We start from the raw sequence: 22612 nt of genomic DNA on the forward strand, positions 1-22612 counted from the left end.
TGTCCTAAAAATTTAAGTGGTTAATTTCTTCCCACAAAATATTTAGTTATAGATGCAAGTTACACGGTTAGACCAAGTCTTTGAAAACACAAGGGCCCATTTTCTTTATGTTGGGCCCCTGACTCTGATTCTTTTGTTAAAGTTGACTTAAAATGCAAGATAATAGAGTCGAAACTTGGTAAATGCATGGCCCATTTTCACGCTTTCCTCTTCCTTTTCCTAAAGCAAGTTACACTATTCAAAAAAAAGTAATAAAAACAAAAAAAACGACCATGCAACCACGCACGCTCTCCAGAGAAGAGGAGGCCGAGCTCACCCGTAGCAATAAAAAAGTGAAAGACACCAGCCATGCCGAGTTTAATGGCGGAACTCAGCCTGGGTCTCCGCCACCTGAGCATCAGTTTACCGGAACCAACACCAACTCATCGTTCAAGGATAAGCTCATGGGAGAAATACCGGGGGCTTACGCACAAGCTTTTGACTTGACTGACCAAATGGATGAGGACAGCGATTCGGATGATGATAACGGTGAAATCACCAACTCCGGTCAGGAAGGAGTGGTGAAAATCAAGCTATCCAAGGAAACAAAAAGACGCATACGAAGGCCATGGGCAAAGGCCATTATTGTCAAGATTGTTGGGAGAACAGTGGGTCTAAACTTCATGCAAAGTAAGCTTAATCAGATATGGAGACCTGAAGGGAGATTGGACTGCGTCGACCTCACCTATGGGTTCTTCCTAGTCAGGTTTTATGCCAAGGATGACCTTGAGAAGGTGATTAAAAAGGGTCCATGGTTCATTGGAGACCATTTTCTCTCATTGAGACCATGGGAGCCATTTTTTAAACCATCGTCCACAACGGTGTCGTCTGTAGCTGTTTGGATTAGGCTCAATGAGCTTCCTTTTGAACTTTACGAAACAGAGGTGTTGAAGGAAATTGGGGAAGCTATAGGGAAGGTATTGAGGATTGACTCACATACAGCCATGGAGGCACGGGGAAGATACGCCAGACTTTGCGTTCAAATAGACATCAACAAAGCCCTTATCAATACCATCCTAATCGGCCGTTTTGAACAAGCGGTTACCTATGAGGGTATCCAAAGGCTGTGTTTTTCCTGCGGCAGAGTAGGCCACAAAGTTGAAGCATGTCCGTACACCATTCGAAAGGAGAAGGAGCCGTTAGCATCGACAGAGGATGTACAAGGTGCTTAGGCAAACGACGTTGGCGATGACCACGTGGACAACATGCATAACGCATGCGAGGAAACGAGCACAGAGGGAATGTACGGGCCTTGGATGATTGTGAGCAGGAAACGGCAAGGTCAGAAAGGGACAAGGTCAGTACATAATACAGGAGGCACTAGCAGCACTACCGAGTTTTCATCACGCCATTTTGATCCGAAAATTTCGGATAAAGGGAACACGTTCTTTGGTGGTCCCAGCAATGTTTTGCCACAAAGAGAGAGGTATTTTAAGGATAAGACAATCTCTAATGAGGAGAAAATGAAATGGGCCTCCAAAATCCCAAACCCATCCCCCCTTTATCCAACGAAACTTCAAGAAACTATGAGGGCAGGCCCAGTTGAGAAGCTATTTGACGGTGGAAGTTCTAAGCGTTTTGAAGTCCAGCAAGAGCATGACACAAAAAAAGGCCCATCAACACGTAAGCAACTATCTTTTCCTTTATCTGTGAAGGGCAAAAAGGCCTTTGCCAGAGGCACTTCAACTGGTACTCTCCATAGTCACGCCGTAACTCATCAGCTTTCAGGTCTAGCTGAAAAGCTCACTTCCCTCTCACACTTTCCTCCCATTTCCACTAGCCATGGTTCCAACCACACAGGAAACCCATCCTTTGAATTTTCGACATCGTCTAAAGCGGAGGGAAGCAGCAAGAATGGAAACACGGAGAAGAGGAACTTCGAAAGCCTAGAGTTCAACAACAAAGATTTGCTCCAAGCAAGTGAGATCCCGACTTCAACTCAGGATGGAAGAGGTGACGAGCTCGCCCTTGCCACGGTTAAAGAGAAGAATGAAGGTGGTACCATTAAAGGTGAGGCCAAAGAAAATATGGAAGTTCAGTCCTCTGCTCTGTCTTCGATCAGTAAAGGGGAAAGCTGCGTAGATGATCAAATGGTATTGGAAGAGGGAAATGGAGTTCCCTCGTCTTCCTGAAGCGTGTCCTGTGTCCATTTCTCTGATTCTCCATGAATGTACTAATTTGGAACAGTAGGGGTGCCTTGAAGCCCAATTTTCAAGGGCATATCCGTAACTTAATTCAAGATTATGACCCAGCCATCTTTGTGGTGATGGAGACCAAAATAGGTGGAGATAGAGCTAAGGCAATTACTGACAGGCTTCCCATGGATGGGGCAATTCATACAGAGACCATTGGCTACTCTGGCGGTTTATGGTTACTGTGGAATTCAAATAAAGTAGAGGTGGAAGCTCTGGCCAAAACAGAACAGGAAATTCACGTTGAAGTCAAGGTACGATCCTCTAATCTCTCTTGGATTTTCTCTGCTATTTATGCTAGTCCTAGGAGTGAGGAGAGATGCATCCTGTGGGAAAATCTAGCCAAAGTTGCAGAGTTACATAACTTGCTGTGGGTTTTGGCTGGAGATTTTAATGAGCCCCTGATTGAGGAAGATAAATTCGGGGGTAGAGGTGTTAGTGTTAACAGGTCACTGGCTTTTAAGGATTGTCTGGATAGATGCAACATGGTGGATATGGGATTCTCGGGTCCGAGGTACACTTGGACTAATAAAAGAGACCTCAACAATTTAATTCTAGAAAGAATTGACAGATTCTTTATGAACCCGAGTTGGTGCGTCCTCCACCCGGATGCTAAAGTTACTCACCTTACGAGATGTCACTCTGATCACTGCCCAGTTCTTATGGAAGCTTTCCCAGCCAGATCAGTGAAGCTCAACAGGCCATTTAGATTCCAAGAGTTTTGGTTATCTGACATTTCCTTCCCTTCCATTGTTTCTAAAGCCTGGAGTAGAAATAGGAACTTAGCTGAGGCTGTTGACAGTTTTTCGAGGGAAGCAACAGCATGGAACAAAAACCATTTCGGTACATACACCAGAAGAAAAGAAGAATTATGGCCAGAATTTATGGTGTTCAGAAGGCGCTATATAATAATCCGAACAGCTCTTTAATCTACTTGGAAAATTTGCTACAACAAGAACTTGAGAGCATCTTGGACCAAGAGCGTGATCTTTGGATGTTGAAATCTAGACTAAACTGGATGATCCAAGGAGACCGGAATACCTCCTTCTATCATATGTCAACTCTTGCACGTCGGAAAAGAAACCGCATTGCTTCAGTTAAAGATGACAGGGAGATGTGGATAACTGAGGAAAGGGAAGTTATGGAGTACTTTAGGAGAGGGTTTACGGACTACTACACTACTTCTCAGGAGGTAGTCTATTGGAAACCTCCTATGTTTGATCAATGGCATGTGCAGCTCTCAAATGAAGCAAAACAGTCCTTGGAGGATGTGGTCTCCACAGAAGAAATTAAAGAGGCTTTGTGGTCTATGAAACCGTTTAAGGCCCTGGGTCCGGATGGGCTTCATGCAGGCTTTTTCCAAAGGTTTTGGCTAATTGTGGGGGATTCGGTAAAAGAGGAAGTGGAAAGAGCTTTCATTGAGAGGAAAATTCCGGAGTACCTCAACAATACGCACATTGTTCTTATCCTGAAGATTCAAGGTCCAGAAACTATCGGGAACTATAGACCCATTAGTCTTTGCAACTCCATCTATAAGATCATTTCCAAAATCATAGTTGCCAGAATCATACCGCATTTGGACAAGCTTGTTTCGCCTTACCAAACAGCCTTTATTCCTGGAAGGAGAGGCGTTGATAATGCCATCATAGTCCAGGAGTTAATTCATACTATTGGAAGAGCCAAAGGAAATAAAGGATTCATGGCTATCAAGATAGACCTGGAAAAGGCTTATGACAGAATTGAGTGGAGCTTCATTAGAGAAATTCTTATTAACTTTAACTTTCCTAACAAGCTCATTGACCTTATCATGAGCTGTGTGACCTCGGTGTCCACCTCCCTCCTATTCAACGGGGGCTGCCTTGAAGCCTTTAAGCTATCAAGAGGAATTAGACAAGGCGATCCCCTTTCCCCTTATCTCTTCATTCTTTGCATGGAGTTTTTGGGTCATTTAATAGATAAAAAATGTGCTGCCAAACTTTGGATCCCCGTCAAAGCATCTAGGAGTGGCCCGGCCTTCTCCCATCTTTTTTTCGCGGATGACTTAGTACTCTTTGCTAATGCAGACCCGGAAAATTGTGCTGCCATTAATTCTGCGCTCCAAGAGTTTTGTGCAAGATCAGGGCAAAAAGTGAGTGAAGCCAAGCCCCGGGTTTACTTCTCACCCAATGTTGATCAGGACCAAAGAGAAGCTCTCGCTGATATTCTAGGGTTTAACTCCACCTCCAACCTTGGCAAGTATCTAGGCTTCCCTTTAAAACACCCAGGGAGGCAAAGACATGATTTCAGTTTTGTGTTAGACAAAGTTAAGAAAAAATTGGCTGGTTGGAAAGCCAACTTACTCTCCATGGCTGGTAGATTGGTTCTCATCCAAGCTTCAACCTCGGCCATCCCTAGCTATGTGATGCAAAGTAACTTGCTGCCTAACAAGGTTTTGGAAGGTATTGATAGAGTCAATAGAAATTTTCTGTGGGGATCCTCAGATCATAAAAAGAAAATGCACTGGGTCAGATGGGGTGAAGTGACTAAACCCAAGGATATGGGTGGGTTGGGCCTCCAAACGGCAAAAGGAAGAAATTCGGCGTTACTAGCTAAACTAAATTGGAGATTTCACACTGAAAAAGAAGCTCAATGGGCAAAAGTTCTTAGGTTCAAGTACTGTACGAGGCAGAGGATTAATTCTAGAAGCGAGGCTAAGCTTTCAAGCTCTCCCACCTGGAAAGGGTTGAAGAAAAGTGAAGTTATTTTTAAGGAAGGGATCAAATGGATTCCAGGTCATGAGAGCAAGCTCAACTTCTGGGCTGATTGCTGGTCAGACCTTGGCAACATCAGATCAAGGATTCAAGGACCCCTCCCCCAAGACTCGGTCAACCTTACCATTAAGGATTTGGCTGCCCCTTTTGGGTGGAATTGGTCCAAACTTCCCTTTGAGCTGCCTCCTGAAATCAAAGCAGATGTTCAAGCAGTGCCCGTCCCCATTGTGGCAAGGAGTAAGGATAAAATGGCTTGGAAATATTCTACTAAGGGTGAGTTCGAGTTAAAAAGTGCTTACCTTTTAGCCTCAAATCTGATGGAGGATGAGTCCTTTCCAGGTTCTTGGATTTGGAAACTCCAAACCCTTCCTAGAATTCAAATGTTCCTTTGGAAATGCATGCACAATAGCATCGGGGTTAAGAATTGTCTTGCTAGCCGAGGTATTCCTACAGATGCTTCCTGCCCTTTATGTCATGATCAAGCTGAAACTATCTCCCATGCTCTCCGAGATTGCCAGGTAGTTAAACATGTCTGGCTTCAATTGGGTATCCAAAATTCTGACCCTCTCTTCTTCTCTCAAAACACCAGAAATTGGCTGGTCTCTAATTCAAATGGTAAGAGCAATCTTTCCATAAAAGGTATTCCTTGGCACATCATCTTTCCTTTTGCAATCTGGTCCTTATGGAAACAGAGGAATCAAATTGTTTTCAACAATAAGGGAGTGAATCCAAGTCTTGTCAAGGTGATTTTATCCCAAGCCATGGAATATATGCTGTGTGTTACTCATCCAAGAGGCAATAACCGTATGATTATCAAACAAGTTAGATGGGAAAAGCCTATTTCGGGTTGGGTGAAACTCAACACGGACGGGTCTGCAAGTACTTCCACGGGCTCGGCAGGAGGAGGAGGTCTGATCAGAGATGAATGGGGCAGTTGGATATTGGGGTTTTCTAGAAAGATCGGGAATGCAAACAGCTTCATGGCTGAAACTTGGGCCCTTAGAGATGGTCTTCTTCTCTGCCAGCACTTAAAGATAAACGCTGTTATCATTGAGCTTGATGCAAAGGCGTTAGTTGATGCTCTTAACAATCCTTTATTCTCTAATTCTGTTATTTCTCCTCTGTTTGAGGACTGCAAACATCTGGCTGCTCAAATTCCCCATGTAAACATCAAGCACTGCTACCGGGAAGGCAATAGGTGTGCTGATCGCTTAGCTAGTCTAGGTCTTAGTCAAGCTTTGAGCTTTGTTATTCACTATTGTCCTCCTGTGGACTTAATTCCTCTTGTGAAGGCTGATTGCCAAGGGATGGTTTTCAACAGGCTGTGTCCTGATATCCCGTTGTCTAGCTAGTTTCTTTTTTCCTTTCGAGTTTACCAAAAAAAAAAAAAAAGAAATAAAAACAATAAAATAAAGCAAGTTATAATGTGAAGTCTTTGACCCTTTGTGATCACAAAGCCCCGCCCCATTTTAACAATTTTGGGACCCCAAGTATATGTCGCGAGTCTCAGATGTACATATAGTCCTTGTTAGCCTCCAAACATTAGAAGTGGACTAATAAGCGAGCAAAATTGTCCCATTTTTTCCTATAAAAAGATACTAACATCCTAGCTGTCCACATATCACATATCTGCTTATGAACTCATCAGGAACAATGAGGTTGTTCATATGGCTCTCTCAACTCTTTTACCTCTTGCTGCTCTTCTATTCTCAACTTACTTCATCATCATCATCTTCTTTCAACTCTTCTTCACCACTACTGTGCTCCCATGACCAGAGCTCTGCGTTGCTCCAATTTAAGCAATTGTTTCTCTTTCGGAAGAGGCTTCTGACTATTGGATTTCTAATGGTCAGGATTCTTATCAAAGTGAGTCTTGGAAGGAGGGCACTGATGTTGCTCATGGGATGGGTTACCTGTGACAGTGTGAGAGGGGACGTGATTGGTCTTGACCTCAGTTGTAGTTTGCTTAACGGCACCCATCCCTTCCAACGCTAGCTCTTTGATCTCCCTACTTGCAACATCTCAACACTCGCTTTTCAACGACTTTTATCCTTCGCAAATTTTATCTGGGTTTGGTCGTTTTGCTAAGTTGAGATATCTTAACCTTTCTCAGTCCAGTTTAATGGAAAGTCGCACTTGAATTATCCCACCTCTCCCAATTGTCCTCACTAGATCTCTCTTTCAATAACGTTAGTCTCGAAACATTTGTTGTGAAGAGGCTTGTTCAAATCTGACCAAGCTAAGGGAACTTCATCTTGATTCTGCTGACATGTTCTCTGTTTCACTTAGTTCTTTCATGAATTTGTCTTCTTCTTTGGCATCCCTTTCCTCGAAGGTTGTGAATTGAGTGGAAGTCTGCCAATCTTGACATTTTCGGCATACAAACTTACGCAAACTCAATTTAGGATGTAAGTACAAATTCACACCTTTTTATTTTCAATTTAGGGCGTTTGGGACGCGTGTTTTAATAACAATTTTAATATTTTTAAAAAAAAGTAAATGTAGATAAAAAATTTATGAAAAATGTATAATATGTTTAAAAACTGAAATTATGTGTTTAAACTTGCGTACAAACGGACCTAAAAATCTAAAATTCTTTTGGTTGGTTTGAGAAAACATTTTTTTAATAAAAATCCATAATAAACTTCATTGAAAAATATTAAGGAGTTGCATCAGCAAATACGTGTTGATGACATTGATATAATAATTTAAACAATTCATGTGGGGTTTGAATTTTAAGATTTTTCAACGAGTTAAAAAATGACATTTTACACCTTATTTCATTGTGGAATCATTATTATATACGAGTCTAAATCTTTATCACACTTTTCTTACTCCACTATATACTCCACAAATAAAACATGCCACATATCCATCTATTTTACTATGCTAAATTTATACATTTTATTCTTTTCATTACTTAAATATGATGGGTTATTTAATTAATTTATTATTTATTTTAGGAAATTAAAATAATAGAGACATAAATTTGCATTATAAAGTAGATGGACATGTGATATGTTTTTTATTTGTAGAGTCTATAATGAAGCAGGAAAGTGAGATAGAAGATTTGGACTCATCATATACTCCTCTATCCTAATTTGTTTGTTTTGTTTAAAAAGTCAACTTTTTAGGTAAACATTATTTATTGTCTAAGTTTACAAAATTATCCTTAAATAAATTTATTAGTTTTTTAAAAAAAAAAAAAAAAGAGTTATTCTTAATGAGACAACTAAAAAGGTGCCCAATTAGATTGATTTTTTTTTTAAATATTTGTTAGTTTTTTTTTTTTTTCGAATAGTTTGAAAATAAATAGGGGTATAATAGAAACATTAGTAAACTGACTTTTATTTTAGAAACGATGATATTTTGGGACACTCCAAAATAGAATAGAGGACAAACAAACTGGACATAGGGAGTATATTATATTAAATAAAATTGAGAGAAAGTTCAATCAATAATCAAATTTGATTCTAATTGCATTCCAATTTTCTACAAACTTCTTCTAATTTGATGCAATATGTCGCCTAGATTTTAAATAAGTTAATTTTGTGCAAGTCATTTATATCTTATTTCATGTCTAGTCTCTTTACAAATACATGCATGAACCTTAACTTAAAAAATGTAAGGAAATTAAAATTTATTACACTTCTATCTAACATTTGAATATGTAATACTTCTTTGTAAATATTAAAAACTATTTTAATACCCAATTGAAATACTTGCAATCTACTTAAAACTAATCAAGATTTTCATATAAAAATTAAATTATTATTAGTTGAAATATAAATTTCAATGAAAAAATTTACCATCCTCTAAAAAATTAGTTGTTCATATCTTATTTGAAAAATGCATACATGAAATAAATTTATTGTACCACAATAACAAAAATGAAGTTAAGAAGTGACAAAATATATTTTATTATTTTCTAAAATAAAATAATAAATAATCTGCATACTCTACCAAATAATCCTTAAGGGATTTCTTTTTTCTTAAAGAGTTGACAAAAATATAAAAATGACTTTTAGTAGTATTCAACCTAAGTAAGAATATTAATTTGTATCTAATTATTGATAATTTCTAAGTTCATTCATGCCTACGCATGGTGTTATAGGCTAGTTAAAAATTAAAATTCAAATAATTTTCTTTAAATACCTAACTCCAAATAAATCATTTATTTTGAAGCACTAAATAAACCATTCAAGATTGTATATTTGTTATTTTAGCTAGCCAATACCTGTATCATTTGGCAACCTTACACAACTCATTTATTTGGATCTATTAGATAACGGTTTGATTGGTGAAATACCATCATCATTTTCAAACCTCAAGGCACTCTCTTCCTTAAGTCTAGGAGGTAACTACCTCAACGGTACAATCCCATTGTCACTTTCAAACCTCAAGGAACTCTCTTACTTGAATCTACATTGGAACAATCTCAGTGGTAGGATCCCATCATCACTTTCGAACCTCAAGGAGCTCTCTTCCTTAATTCTAATGAATAACAATCTTTGTGGTAAGATCACATCCTCAGTTTCCATTAGGAATAAACAATCCTTGGAAAATCCTTTGAATCTCACAAATTGCATTTTTTTAGGACCAATACCTGTGTCATTTGGGAACCTCACCAAAGTTACTCGAATTATCCTCAGCAATAGCTACTTTACCGGCCAAGTTCCATCATCACTTTCAAATATGAACTATCTCAATTTTATTGACCTTAGTTACAACAAATTTGAAGGTAGAACTCTTGATTTTTTTACCAGCCTCACAAAACTTGCCAAAGTTTACTTATTTTATAACCAACTAATTTTAATTTCACAGGATCAATACCAGTATCATTTGGGAACCTCACGAAAGTTTGCATGTATTGAAACAGAGAATATTTGTATCCATGTGTATTCTCAACTTATTTTTTAAGTTTGGTTTGTGTTTCTTTATTTTTCTACACCTCCTAAATCTTTCCCAAAACTTATTTTGTTTTTCCAATTTTTAAAGGGGAAGTAAACTGTAGAACCTATATTCTTCATAGGGGGAGTTGCCTCTATTTTCTATAGAGCTGAATTTTTTTGTGTTTTCTTGATTCTCTATTTTCACTTGTCCTCTATAGTATATGTTTACTGTCTATCTTTTGATTGGGTTGCTTTTGTCAATACATGACAAAAAAAGGGAGATATAGATGATTTTTGGGAATCATGTTGTAAAGGTTTTTAACTATTTTCACTACAAGAAAAACGAGCTATTGCGGCGGGCCAGAAGCGCCGCTAAAGCCCAAAAAAGCGCCGCTAAAGATACATTCAACCTATAGTGGCGGGTGCTATTGCGGCAGGCCGCCCTGTCAGTGTTGCATTGCCACTATAGGTCGATTGCAGCGGTCGCAAAAAGTGCCACTATATATGTACCTTTTAGCAACGGGTGAAGGTTTATTGCGGCGGGCATAAAACCGCCGCCATACGTGTTTAGAATTCATGACATTGACTTTTAGCGACGGGTCATGCACGCCGCTATTGGTGTCTACCTTTAGCAGTGGGCAAACAATGCCGCTATAGGGATTCATTTAAAACATAAAATATACACATTTAGCGGCGCTTTTTGACCGCCGCTATAGGTCTTTTTTTTTTCCTTTTTTTTTTAAGTTAGTTTTAAAACCACTGTTTGCTAATAAATAAATGGTTCACAAACCTATTACGAAGAACCTATAATAGTTTTAGCTCTACTAACACAATGCCACAAATATAACTAATTAACAACACCACAAATGTCAAATACATAACATTGTCTATAACCACCATCTTAAGATTAACAAAAAAAGATGTGGTCCTTTGAATAAAACAACCACTCAAATTAATCTAATACTATAATCAAAGTTCCAAAGTGTTTAAAAATATCCTTCAACACTTGCAAAAAATGCGGTTGTTCAAATGTAGTTCTTTGTACATAAAAAGTCCTCAAATGCCTACATAAAATTTATAAGTTGCTTGGTTGATGGGATGCTGATGATTTTTGGAGAGCTGGAGATTGTTGCACCAGAGGAACATCTTACATACAAACTAAGATTACTCAATAAGTGCATATAAATGGATCAAATAGAATGACAAAAAAATCCTAGAGATTTAGGACTTTTCATCTTGCTCATTCAATAAGTGCATACAAACCAAGATTACTCAACAAGTGCATATAAATAATAGCTCATCAAGCCTATTAGAACTTTTCCATGATTTTGTTTGGGACTTGACATGGTTCTATGTATTTAGTTGGGCTTCTTCATTTAATTTTATCAGCTATTTCTCCACTGCAACGCCATTAGCATGTAGCATGACATAGGCTCTTCATGTCCCAAACAAGTGTCTTGGTTCTAAAGACTATTGTTATGAATTCTGTTCCGTTCTAACCGGAACGGACGGAATTTCTTGTACCGGTGTATAATTCGGAACCGGAATACCCTTTGTTCCACCTCGGGTCAAAATCCGGCTAGTTCCGGGGCATTTCGGTCATTTCGGTGTGTTTCGGCAAATGCCAGCCGAAACTAAAGATTCAGTCGGTATGTGTTTTGGGTTTGCTTCACAGTTCACAATTCACAGAGATAGAAGAAAAAAAAGAAAAAAAAAATAGAAGAAGAAGAAAGATAAGATTCACATCAGATCGAAGAAGAAGAAAAAAAAAAATTTCAAGTCATGGACAAAGCTCAAGTGCTGCCATTAAAACTCACTTCTTCAAGCTTGTGTCTCTGCCACTTCCAGAGAGAAAAAGAGGGAGTGTGAGACTTTTATGAGGCTTTGAATAAAAAAGCTTTGGAATGTTTCTAAAATCAAAGCCACTATTTCTCCTTCAGCCTCATGCTTGTTGCTTTGAGACACCATACTATGGGCGTGTTGAGCTCTAGCCTTTGTTTGTGTGAGGAAGACTTAAGACTTAAGGATGCATTAAAAAAAAAAAAAAGAAAAAAAAAAAAAGCAGAGAAGCTTGTGAAGTAGAAGAAAGGAAGAGATCAGATGAAGAGGAAATTGTAAGTGGAAATATACGTGTGGGCTAATGGAAATGGTGAGGAAACTTCTAGGAAATTTCCCACTTAAAAAACTATTCATAGATACTTAGTTATTTACAACAATGCCATAAGTAAAAAGTTAAAAAATATTTACATAATTTTTTTAATCCACTTCACTGATTTTTTTTTTTAAGGTGAAAGTTAATACACTATATTTATTGTATTATTTGTAGAAAAATTATAAATAAATATTTTTTTAATCCCACTTTATTTAAGATTTTTTAAAAAATAAAATAAAATTCATTACTTTATATAATAGTAATAATATCTAGTTATATATATATATATATATATATTTAGGAACTCCGAAACATCCTGAAACAGTACGCCGAAATAGGCCGGTACCAAAATATTCTGTTCCACTATACAAACCGAAACGAAATTAATAACATTGCTAAAGACACAATTATTAATGAAAAGTAAAAAGTTCAAGTCTTTATAAAATGCCATTCATCCTATATTAGAGATTAGATAACTTTTTATGAGAATCTTGTTTGCTTCTTTAAAAAATGTGAGAATAGTTAGAGAAAATGGCAAAGTAGAAGATACAGTGGATACGTGCTACCCTAGGCAAACCAAATACTAAAAAGAATAACTTGGAAACTCAAGGTGTTAAAACTACCTACACAATATATCTAAGCCCACTGCATCATTATAAAAACATAATCATGCCTTTCAAACGAAAAAGAAAAGTTATCACGAAAAGCTACTTTCATGTCAAGCACAAGATTTGTACATCTTAACTTCAAGAAAGATATATAATAAAAAGCCCTTTAGATCTAAATAAACAATGGGAAACATTAAATAAACAACGAGAAGAAAAAACACAGTACTTACCACATTGTCACTTCCTCTCAGTCTTCCCAATGGAGAATCCTTAGGAAGCTCTTGAATTCCAACTTCACATCTACGAATGAAAAAAAAAAATAAATATATAAGGGGCAATGGCAAAGCCAAGACTTTGGGGAGAAGTGAAGTGCGTAATAATGTTAACCACTTCTATGTGAATATTTAACAAGGTGAGAAGAGAAAAGAGATGGAAGGAAATAGACAAAATTGGATGCTTTTGGGGAGAAGTGAAACAAAATTTCCAATCACACTGTTAGGCAGCAAAAAATTTTCCCCCATCATGACACCTCCTTAGATCATTATCCTAAGAACTTCAACAAAAGTGACAAGTGTTTCTACAATGATTCCATTAAGATGCATATACTCTACTGCAAGATCAAAACCACCTTTGCTTTGTTCCTTAATGAAAACTTTAACATTGTGTGACTTTATGCTTATTATACAATACGCCTTCAAAAATCAATTAAAAAGTAATTTAGATAAAATTGTCCATATCTTTCTTAGAGTGAATAAAAAAATTACCTTGATCCCTCAATCACACAGACATAACGCAGCACATTCCATTTAAAGAAGCCTTATTAACCCTCTCTTGGATATCTTTGTCAAGCAATAACAACCCATTGTCCAGGAAGTCTTCAACAGACATTAAATTCGATCCCATTACTTCAGGGTACAAGCTCTCAATCTGAAAACATATGTAACCAAATTTATAAAAATTACTAGTTAAAGGCTCGTGCATTGCACGGCTTACTTAAAAAGATATATGTAAAAAAATTTAAAAGATTTAAAACTATATTAATAATTAGNCAATCAAGAACTAAAGGAACTAGAGGCTAAAAACTCAGTTAAAGAAATACAATTCGTGCACCCCCAAATACGAGCCCAAAGAAACAGAGTACCAAAAAGGAGAGATTTTAGATGATCTAATGTTCTCTCCTTGTCTTCAAAAGTGCGGGTATTGCGTTCCTGCCAAACTAACCACATTAAACATGCCGGGACCATATTCCAAATGGTCGAACGGTGCCTTCCAAACCAGTTTCTCCACATAAAGAAAAAAGAGCTGACTGACCTTGGCATTACCCATTGGATCCCAAACACTGCAAAAGCTTCACTCCATAAGGCATGAGAAAACTTACAATGAAGCAGGAGGTGATTCACTGATTCCCCCTCACAGTAGCATAGACAACATCTATTAACCAGAAACTGACCTTTGTTGACAAGATTGTCAATGGTGAGGATCCCATCATTAACTGCTGTCCATAGGAAGAAAGACACCCGTTTAGGCACCTTTGCACACCAAATGCCCTTCCAGGGAAAATCATCAGTGTTAGGACTAGATAACAACTTATAAAAAGAGCGCACATCAAAAACCCCAGACAATAGTTTTGTATCTATCCACATCAAAAGAGCGCACAATAGTTTTGATATCAACAAATAAACTTTTGTATCTATCCAAAAATTAATATAGCAATAGTTTAAAAGTTGTAAACTTACTCTAGATTTAGTTGAAATTGAATTTTAGTGGAAATATAATTTTATACTACTAAAATTTTAGCTTAATCTCAAGAAAACTATCTTCATAAGAGTGTCATTAAAAAGTAAAATCAATATTAAACTTAAACTCAAACTCTCTCAATATGTAGAGTTGTGAAGCTAAAATCTAAATCTTTAAAACATCATCCTTTTGCTCAATTATTCTCCTTTTATTAATAAAAGTTTTACTACTCAAGAAAATTAATTTAATCTAATAACGCACATATAAACATAACAAAAATACATATGGAACCCTTATTGTAGGAGAGAATACACAATTTGACAATTCTTAAATAATAAATCATCGATAAAGCGTAAATATTTATAGAGGTTTATATAATAGATTTCATGGATTTAAAATTGCATTTATGAATCATAAGCAAAACCTTAAAAAAAACACACACACAAAAACAAAGAAGAGAAACACATAACTGTAATAGTTTGGATGGTAGGTTTGATAAAGACTTCTACTATGGATTTCACAAACATCAAATTGCCCAAGTAATAAGGAAAAAAAACAAAGGAGAGTTAGATTTCTAAACAACATAGAAATTATAAGAGAATGAAAATTATTGATAATGGGGGAGAGAAAAGAGGAAGAATAAGTCGTGCCTAAGAATATATAAGAATACACTGAAAAACAAAAACACACACACACACATATATAGAGAGAGAGAGAGAGAGAGAGATTTCAATTCTAGGAATTATAAGAGAGAACTTAGGATGTATGTTTATCCCAAAAAAAAATATCATAAAGATTGAATGAAAAAAAATGTTGACATCAATGACATGAACGTAATTTAAAAAAAAAAAAAAAAAAGTAAGTAAACGTGAATGATGCAATAAGGAAATAGGATAGATTTAAATATATATATATATATATAATACTAAATGCATAACTTTATCGAAAACATTATAAGTAAATGTGAAAAAATTATAATCAACTTAGAAGTTTAAAGTTATAAAATAAAAATAAAATTTTTTTTTGAGAAACATAACTTTATCTAAAAAAAGTGATAAAGTCATAAACAAAAAGTTGATAAGAATAAAAAAGGTGATTTATTAACATTTTTTTTTTTGAGTTAAAAAGAATTGATGCAATTTGAATTAAATATATATAAATATATATGAATAGTATGAAAGGAAAAAAAATGTTGATATGAACGTAACATAAAAATAAATAAATAGATAAATAAAAATAAAAAGAAAACGTGATTAATGTAGGATAGAATTTTTTTTTCTTAAATCTATTATCAATTAATGTAGAAATTAAAACCTAAAATAAAATAAAAAACACACAAAGAAGAATAAGTTGTTATCAACCTAACTTTATCTAAATAAGTGATAAACCAATGGAAGAAAAGTTGATAAGAATTAATAAGATGTTACAATAATTATCTGAAAAAAAAATCACGTGTGTAAAGAGGAAGATTTTTCTGTTGAATACGTTGCTTTTTTTTGACATAAAGTAATATAATTCAAATTATAAAAAAAAAAATAAAAAAAAAAGGAATAGATGAAGAATGTTGCTGTTTTTTGTTTTTTTACGTGTACTATGTTGTTTCTTTTTTTCTTTTTTTCTTTTTTACACGTAGTAATATAATTTAAATAAAAAAAGGATTAGATGAAAAGTTTGAATTGTAATTAAATTAAAATTTTTTATCAACTTATAAACTATAATAATGAAAGGATTAGATTAAGAGTTTGGATTGTAATCGATTAAGATTTTTATTAATTTAAAAATTATAGGAGAATAAGATAAGAACAAAAAAATTATATTTCTTTTTTTAAAATTCTAAAAAAATTTCTACAATTTAGAGCAACCACAACTTATAAGCCCAACTTTTATTATATAATATATGATTTAAAAAAAAAAAAAAAAGACGGCACTAATAAACATCAACTGAGCGTCATCATAATTATAAAATAAAGATATTTTAGTTTGAAAGAGTGTGATAATACAAGCAAAATAGAGCAATAACCTTAATGCTATACAAGCTTAGAGTTTTTCTTTAGGCTATCTTATCAAAACTTTGTCTTGTTTGTTCTTCAAAAACCATGATTGTCACAATTGAAAGATTATCTCAAAAGGTAAAAGTTTCAAATCAAAATGAATTTACCAAGTCAAAATCGAAACATGCATTATGCACTACCAGCCTAGTTCAAGGTCTCTGTAATAGGAAGCATGTTTTTGATACTAACTAGTCGCTAACCCATGCGATACACGAGAAAGCTATTAAATATGAGTATTAAAATATTTTTGTTAATTTTTTTGCCATTGACAATTTTTTTTTTTTAATTGTGGTAGTTTTAAAAATTATTTCAAATATTCATTTCATTATAGTTAGCTTAAATGTTTATAAATAGGAGATGACATTAATGATATAGTATTATGTAGCAATTATACAAGATACCGATCAAACATGAATATTTATAAATATAAAAAATAAAAATAAAATTGTGATCAATTGAAACACAAAATATAGCTAAAGAAGTTTCAGTCACTCAAACTCCTCATTTGTACTCACTTGCTATACTTATTCTCCAAATTTGACATAAAAAAGGCAATATCTAGAGCCTATAACTAATGTCATGGCCTCTCTAACGCAAGTCTAGTATAATTGAGACATTTTTTTCAAGACTCACTGACTGAAAAACTTACAAATTATTTTCAAGAACATGCATTAAATATGCAACAATTAAACAGTTTCCTTAACCAGTACGCATATCTTGCCACACCTCTCATCTGAGTTTAAGGAAAACGGTAGAATACCACAAGAAAGACTCTACAACATTAACGGTTGCTCTGATTAGAAGAATCTTAGGCAAGCAAGGAGACTACTCCGGTGAAAGAGAGTCTGTAGTTTTCGATGGCTATGCGTTTGTAGGGTTTTTAGTTTATGAATTCATAGATGAAATTTCGTAGTTGGGTTTGGGTTGAAACATATATTTAATAGAGTTTTACTTAACTAAACTATTGTTTTTTTTTTTTTTTTTTGATAAGTAACTTAAAAATTTATTGAAAAAACACAGCCCTGTAAATTAAAAATGTACGAAAGAGGCAAGAACATCAAGAAAACAAAGTACAATGATCAACCAACCCAGAAAGGGAAATACAAGAAAAAGAAGGTAAAACCAAACACCATTCGAGAAGAATAGAAAATAAAAAAAAAACTTAAACTCAAGAATGGACCGCTCACGATCCTCAAAGCTTCTCGAATTCTGTTCCCGCCAGATACACCACATCAAACAATGCGGCACAATCCTCCAAATAACTAAATTACGATGTCACCTGAAGTTACAAGACCAGCAATCCAACAAATCCGCTACCCTTTGCGGCATCACCCAACAAATACCAAACAAGCAAAAGATCATACTCCACATCTCAAAAGCAAAAGGACAGTGAAGGAGGAGATGATCTACAAATTCCCCACACCCTTTGCACATAAAGCACCACTTTAGAACAACAAAGTGTCTCTTCCGTAGATTATCAATAGTTAAAATCTTACCTAAAGCCGCAATCCAAGAGAAAAAAGCAACTCAAGGAGGAACCTTTGATTGCCACACCATTTTTCAAGGGAAGGGAATGACCGTAGATGGGGATAGAAAATGATAATACCCACTCACCTTGAAACCTCAGCTGCAGGCAGGCTTCCAACAAAGATTGTCAACACCAACACCCCAGACCTTTGTGGAATAGATCAAGACCAAAAACGAATCCAAAGAAAGTGACTCTTGATCGTTCACTAAGCAACGAAACTGAATGTCCCAAGAAACTCTCCCATTTACATAGCACATAACATCAGAGACCGACGCCTCCCTTGTCCTACTAATATTATATAAGTCTGGGAACTCCTCCTTAAGAGGACGATCCCTACACCACACATCATCCCAAAACTTCACACGAGTACCATCACCCACATCATACCGAAGGCACTCGGAAAAAATCAACCAGCCACTTCTAATGCACTTCCACAAACACACACCATAAGCCCCCGACACAGATTTTGTACACCAACCACCCCACTCATTCCCATACTTCGCCCCAATGACCCTTCTCCAAAAGGCATCATTCTCCCAACCATAACGCCACAACCATTTGGCTAACAAGGCAGAATTAAACCTTCTCAAGCACCGGATGCCTAACCCTCCATTCTTCACTGGCCTACAAACCTTAAACTAATTAACTAAATGAATTTTACGATCATCCCCAATACCAGCCCAAAGAAAATCTCTTTGTATTTTCTCCATCCTCTTAGCCACCTTAACAGGAATAGGGAGAAGAGAAAGGAAATATATAAGTAAGCTAGAGAGCGTACTCTTAATAAGGGTAACTTTACCCCCCTTGGATATATATAACCTCTTCCAACCAACTAACCTACGCTCCATCTTCTCCAAGATAGGATTCCAAATAGTCTTATCTTTATAAGAAGCACCCAACGGGAGACCTAAATATTTCAACGGAAGAGCAGACTCCCTACAACCCAAAATCTCCACTAACTTATGAAGATTAGACACATCCCCAACTGGAACCAATTCAAACTTACCTAAATTGATTTTCAGCCCTGACATCTCCTCGAATCTAGAGAGAATCCCACGTAGAGCTGTAATATGAGTGTTGTCGGTGTCACAGAAAACAAGAGTATCATCCGCGAACAATAAATGAGACACCGACAAGAAGGAACCAGCTTCATTCCCAACTATGAAACCCGAAAACTGACCAGCTGCAGTAGCCACAACCAACATTCGGCTCAAGGCCTCCATGACAATATCAAAGAGAAATGGGGATAAAGGATCACCTTGCCAAAGTCCTCTAGAACTCCCAAAAAAGTCAGAAGGACAGCCATTGATCAAAATAGAGAATTTGACAGTTGAAATACAACACCTGATCCACCTTCTCCTCTTTTCAGAAAACCCACACTGCTGTAACAAAAACATGAGAAACTCCCAATTCACATGGTCGTACGCTTTTTCAATGTCCAACTTGCACAACACCCCCGGAATCCCTACCTTCAAACGACTGTCTAGACACTCAGAAGCAATAAGGATAGAGTCTAAAATCTGACGACCTTTCACAAAGGCATTCTGAGATTCTGAAATAAGACCATGAACCACCCTTCGCATTCGATTGGCTAACACTTTAGCGATAATTTTGTACAACCCACCCACCAAGCTAATAGGCCGAAATCTTGGACATCCATGGCATCAACTTTCTTAGGAATAAGAGCAATAAAAGTAGCATTAAGGCTCTTTTCAAACACAGCATGTTCATGAAAAACATGAAACACATTCATAACATCATTTTTCACCGTGCTCCAACAAGACTGAAAAAATGCCATTGTAAAACCATCCAGACCTGGTGCTTTATCACCTTTGAACTCATGGACCACTCCAAAAACTTCTTCCTCATCAAAAGGTCTGTCCAACCAAGTGGCATCTTCCTCAAAAATTCTAGAAAAAACAACCTCATCCAAAAGAGGTCGATGTACCACATTCTCCGAGTAAAGCTGCCTATAGAACTGAGTAATACACCCCTCAATTATCCCTTGATCCAAACATAACTCTCCATCCACCATAAGTCTATCGATAGTGTTGCATCTTCTATGAGAATTTGCAATACGATGAAAGAATTTTGTGTTCCTATATCCCTCTTTAAGAAATAGAGCCCTAGATTTTTGTCACCAGTAGATCTCTTCCAACAAAATAGGCTTTTCTAACTCTCCATGAATACGATCCTTTACCCTCCTTTCCTCCTCAGTAAGAGCACGAGCTTCCTCAATAACTTCCAACACATTAAAATCCTTCCACAAGTTTTGCACCCTAAGACCTATATTACCAAACTCCTCCACATTCCATCTCTTCAAATCCAATTTCAGCATCTTCAACTTGTTAGCCAAAGAAAAACTAGGAGTTCCTTGGAAATGATAGGACTCTCACCAAGAAGTCACCCTTCCCAAAAAGCCCTCATCCTTTAACCACATGCTCTCCCACTTAAACTAAACTATTGTAACAACCTAAAATAAAAAGAATCTAAAAAAAAAAAAAATAGTGGTGACGTGGAAAATTGTGGGAGCTGCAGAGGCTTCGGTTTTATATATTTATATATATATATATATATATATATACATGATGTTGAGCTAGAAGCCTATATAAATAAATAGAAAAAACATGACAATAATATTGGACACGAATAAAAAAGACCATGTCCGAACCTTTCTTGCAACATCCATTCCACTGAGGTCATCACGTGGATCTGCAAAGTGGATATCAAGTCAGTGATAATCATAGTGTCAGATACTTCAAAATTAATTTCCAAGACCTGACTTCTCATTGCCAGTCAAGAGACAAAGAAGAACAAAAGTCACATGAAATAACAAGAATCATATAATAATAATATATAAAAAAAAATGAATTTCACAGGGATACCAGCATCCCTGTTTTTCCTTATAATTTATTTAAGAATTAATAATAATAAAAACATTACGAGGAAGAAAGGCAAAGAACACTTAGAATAAAAAACAACCAATTAAGTAATTAACACAACTGAGAGTAAAAGTGCTAAGTATAAATAAAATAAAAAAACATCATTGAGTATTTGTTAAAATTCAAATTATTCCAAATAAAAATGTAATACATAACACAATTGAAAGCCAAAAGTCATGCAGGTCCTCACTTCCTCTATCAGATAGCAAACACAAGTTTCATAGACTATGAGTGTTTTTTTTTTTTTTTATTATTAAAGAAAACAAATGTGTACTAATTGTTTTAATCTTCAAAATATTTCTTCTCCTACTATTCATCTTAATTTCTCAGCAACCAATCAAAAAAATTTACCTTATCACATCGATAGCCAAGCTATGGTCCACCACCAATTTGAAATTCATCTTAATTTCTTACAGTGCATTCAGCTTGACATAGCCTCAGATTTTAGTAGCTAAACTTTTTCAAATTTCTTGTTAATCTAACAGAGCATCAATATATTACTTCTTTTATTTCAAATTTTCTCATCAACCTAACAAAGCATTAATATATGAACTAAACTACAAACAATATCAATTATGCCAACCCATTTCAAAAAAGATAAAATAAAAAGAATTGGGCTTAAATTAACAAAGCTTTAGTACATGATGGAAGATTTGAACCACTACTGTCACATAAACATTGAATTTTCAAATGGGTGTCCCTCAAATTTTCTTAAAAGACTCTACAAGTACCAGAAAGCCTCAAAAACAACCAAATACCCTAATTCCCAGAAATTCCAAATGAACAAAAACCTAGCCTGGTTGTAATTTTCTATGAAAGTTCATAATTTATAACTAAAGATTCGAATATCACTCACATTCTTGAAAAAAAGCTCAATCAAATGCCAAAAAGTTTGCCAACCCAAGAAAACAAGAACCATAAATTATTTGCCATGACAACACAACAGCCCAAATCAACCACTTGTTTCATTACTCCAATAGTCTCAGAACTAGCAGAGCAATCCACTAGGGCCAAACCTACAATAAATAAATAAAAAAAACAAATTCAAAACCAAAAGCATGAAAATATTCCACCCAAAAAAAAAACCCATTTTCTAGAACTTAGTGAAACATAAAAGAACACACACATGCATGCCACATAAATAAAAACACTACTACCCAAAAATCTCTAACAGAGGCTACAACTTTGCAATTAAAATAATAAATTGCCAAAGAAGCCACACAAACCGAATTTGTACTTTCCTATTATCAAAACCGAATTGTTAAGAAACGAAATGGAAGATAAAGCGAAATTTCACCAGAGAGAGATCAAGAAGCGGAGGCGAGCGCAGAAGCAATCGAAGCAACGGCTTGAATCTGCGAGTCGTTCCAAGATTGAAGCCCTAAGCGAGCACCATCTTCCGGTGAAGCCTCGACGCCGCGTTTGAGGATCAAATAGAAGTTCTGGAGCGCTGGTCTGATGGAGCCCTCGAAGTGAAGCTTGCGGAGAGAGGCTTCGACCCGGCGAAGAGAGCTTCGACAAGGCCGGCGAAGAGGTTATCGCCCTCTGCCATAGGGGAAAAAATGAGACGAATGGTGCGAGAAATGAGGGACAGAGAGTGTGAGAATTCTGAGACACGCAGAGAGAGAGAGAGAGTGTGTGTGTGTGTGTGTACTGTGTCTGTGTGTAAAGAAGTTTGAAGAAAAGGATTTTGGTTGGAGAAGTGTGACTGAGAGAGAGAG

The 22612-nt window shown here is 36.0% G+C and overlaps 2 protein-coding genes and 1 long non-coding RNA gene across 5 annotated transcripts; 2 read left to right on the forward strand and 1 right to left on the reverse strand.

The window, feature by feature from the left end:
* The first annotated feature begins 272 nt into the window (after window positions 1-272).
* Window positions 273-1211, forward strand: LOC112032242 (uncharacterized). The gene has a single exon (XM_024065008.1). The coding sequence runs from the start codon at window positions 273-275 to the stop codon at window positions 1209-1211; it is 939 nt and encodes a 312-aa protein (XP_023920776.1).
* A 992-nt stretch (window positions 1212-2203) lies between these two features.
* On the forward strand, window positions 2204-3160 carry LOC136069858 (uncharacterized). Its single transcript, XM_065778926.1, has one exon. The coding sequence runs from the start codon at window positions 2204-2206 to the stop codon at window positions 3158-3160; it is 957 nt and encodes a 318-aa protein (XP_065634998.1).
* Window positions 3161-13797: 10637 nt separating this feature from the next.
* Window positions 13798-22602, reverse strand: LOC112032236 (uncharacterized). Of its 3 annotated transcripts, none has more exons than XR_010631056.1 (4): window positions 22189-22602; window positions 20621-20661; window positions 14084-14180; window positions 13798-13972 (listed from the first exon to the last, which is right to left on the reverse strand). It is a non-coding gene; the product is annotated as an uncharacterized LOC112032236 (long non-coding RNA). The 3 variants fall into 3 exon arrangements; XR_010631057.1 differs by adding an exon at window positions 21748-21907 and having other exon boundaries at window positions 13798-14180; XR_010631055.1 differs by having other exon boundaries at window positions 13798-14180.
* Between the last annotated feature and the right edge of the window lie 10 nt (window positions 22603-22612).

This window comes from Quercus suber, unplaced genomic scaffold (genome assembly GCF_002906115.3).
Source record: "Quercus suber isolate HL8 unplaced genomic scaffold, Cork oak 2.0 scaffold_193, whole genome shotgun sequence".
Lineage (NCBI taxonomy): Eukaryota > Viridiplantae > Streptophyta > Magnoliopsida > Fagales > Fagaceae > Quercus > Quercus suber.

What these genes read in the sequence shown, in the direction of transcription:
- LOC112032242 (XM_024065008.1), top strand. Translation starts at nt 273, where the DNA reads ATGCAACCACGCACGCTCTCCAGAGAAGAGGAGGCCGAGCTCACCCGT.
- LOC136069858 (XM_065778926.1), top strand. Translation starts at nt 2,204, where the DNA reads ATGAATGTACTAATTTGGAACAGTAGGGGTGCCTTGAAGCCCAATTTT.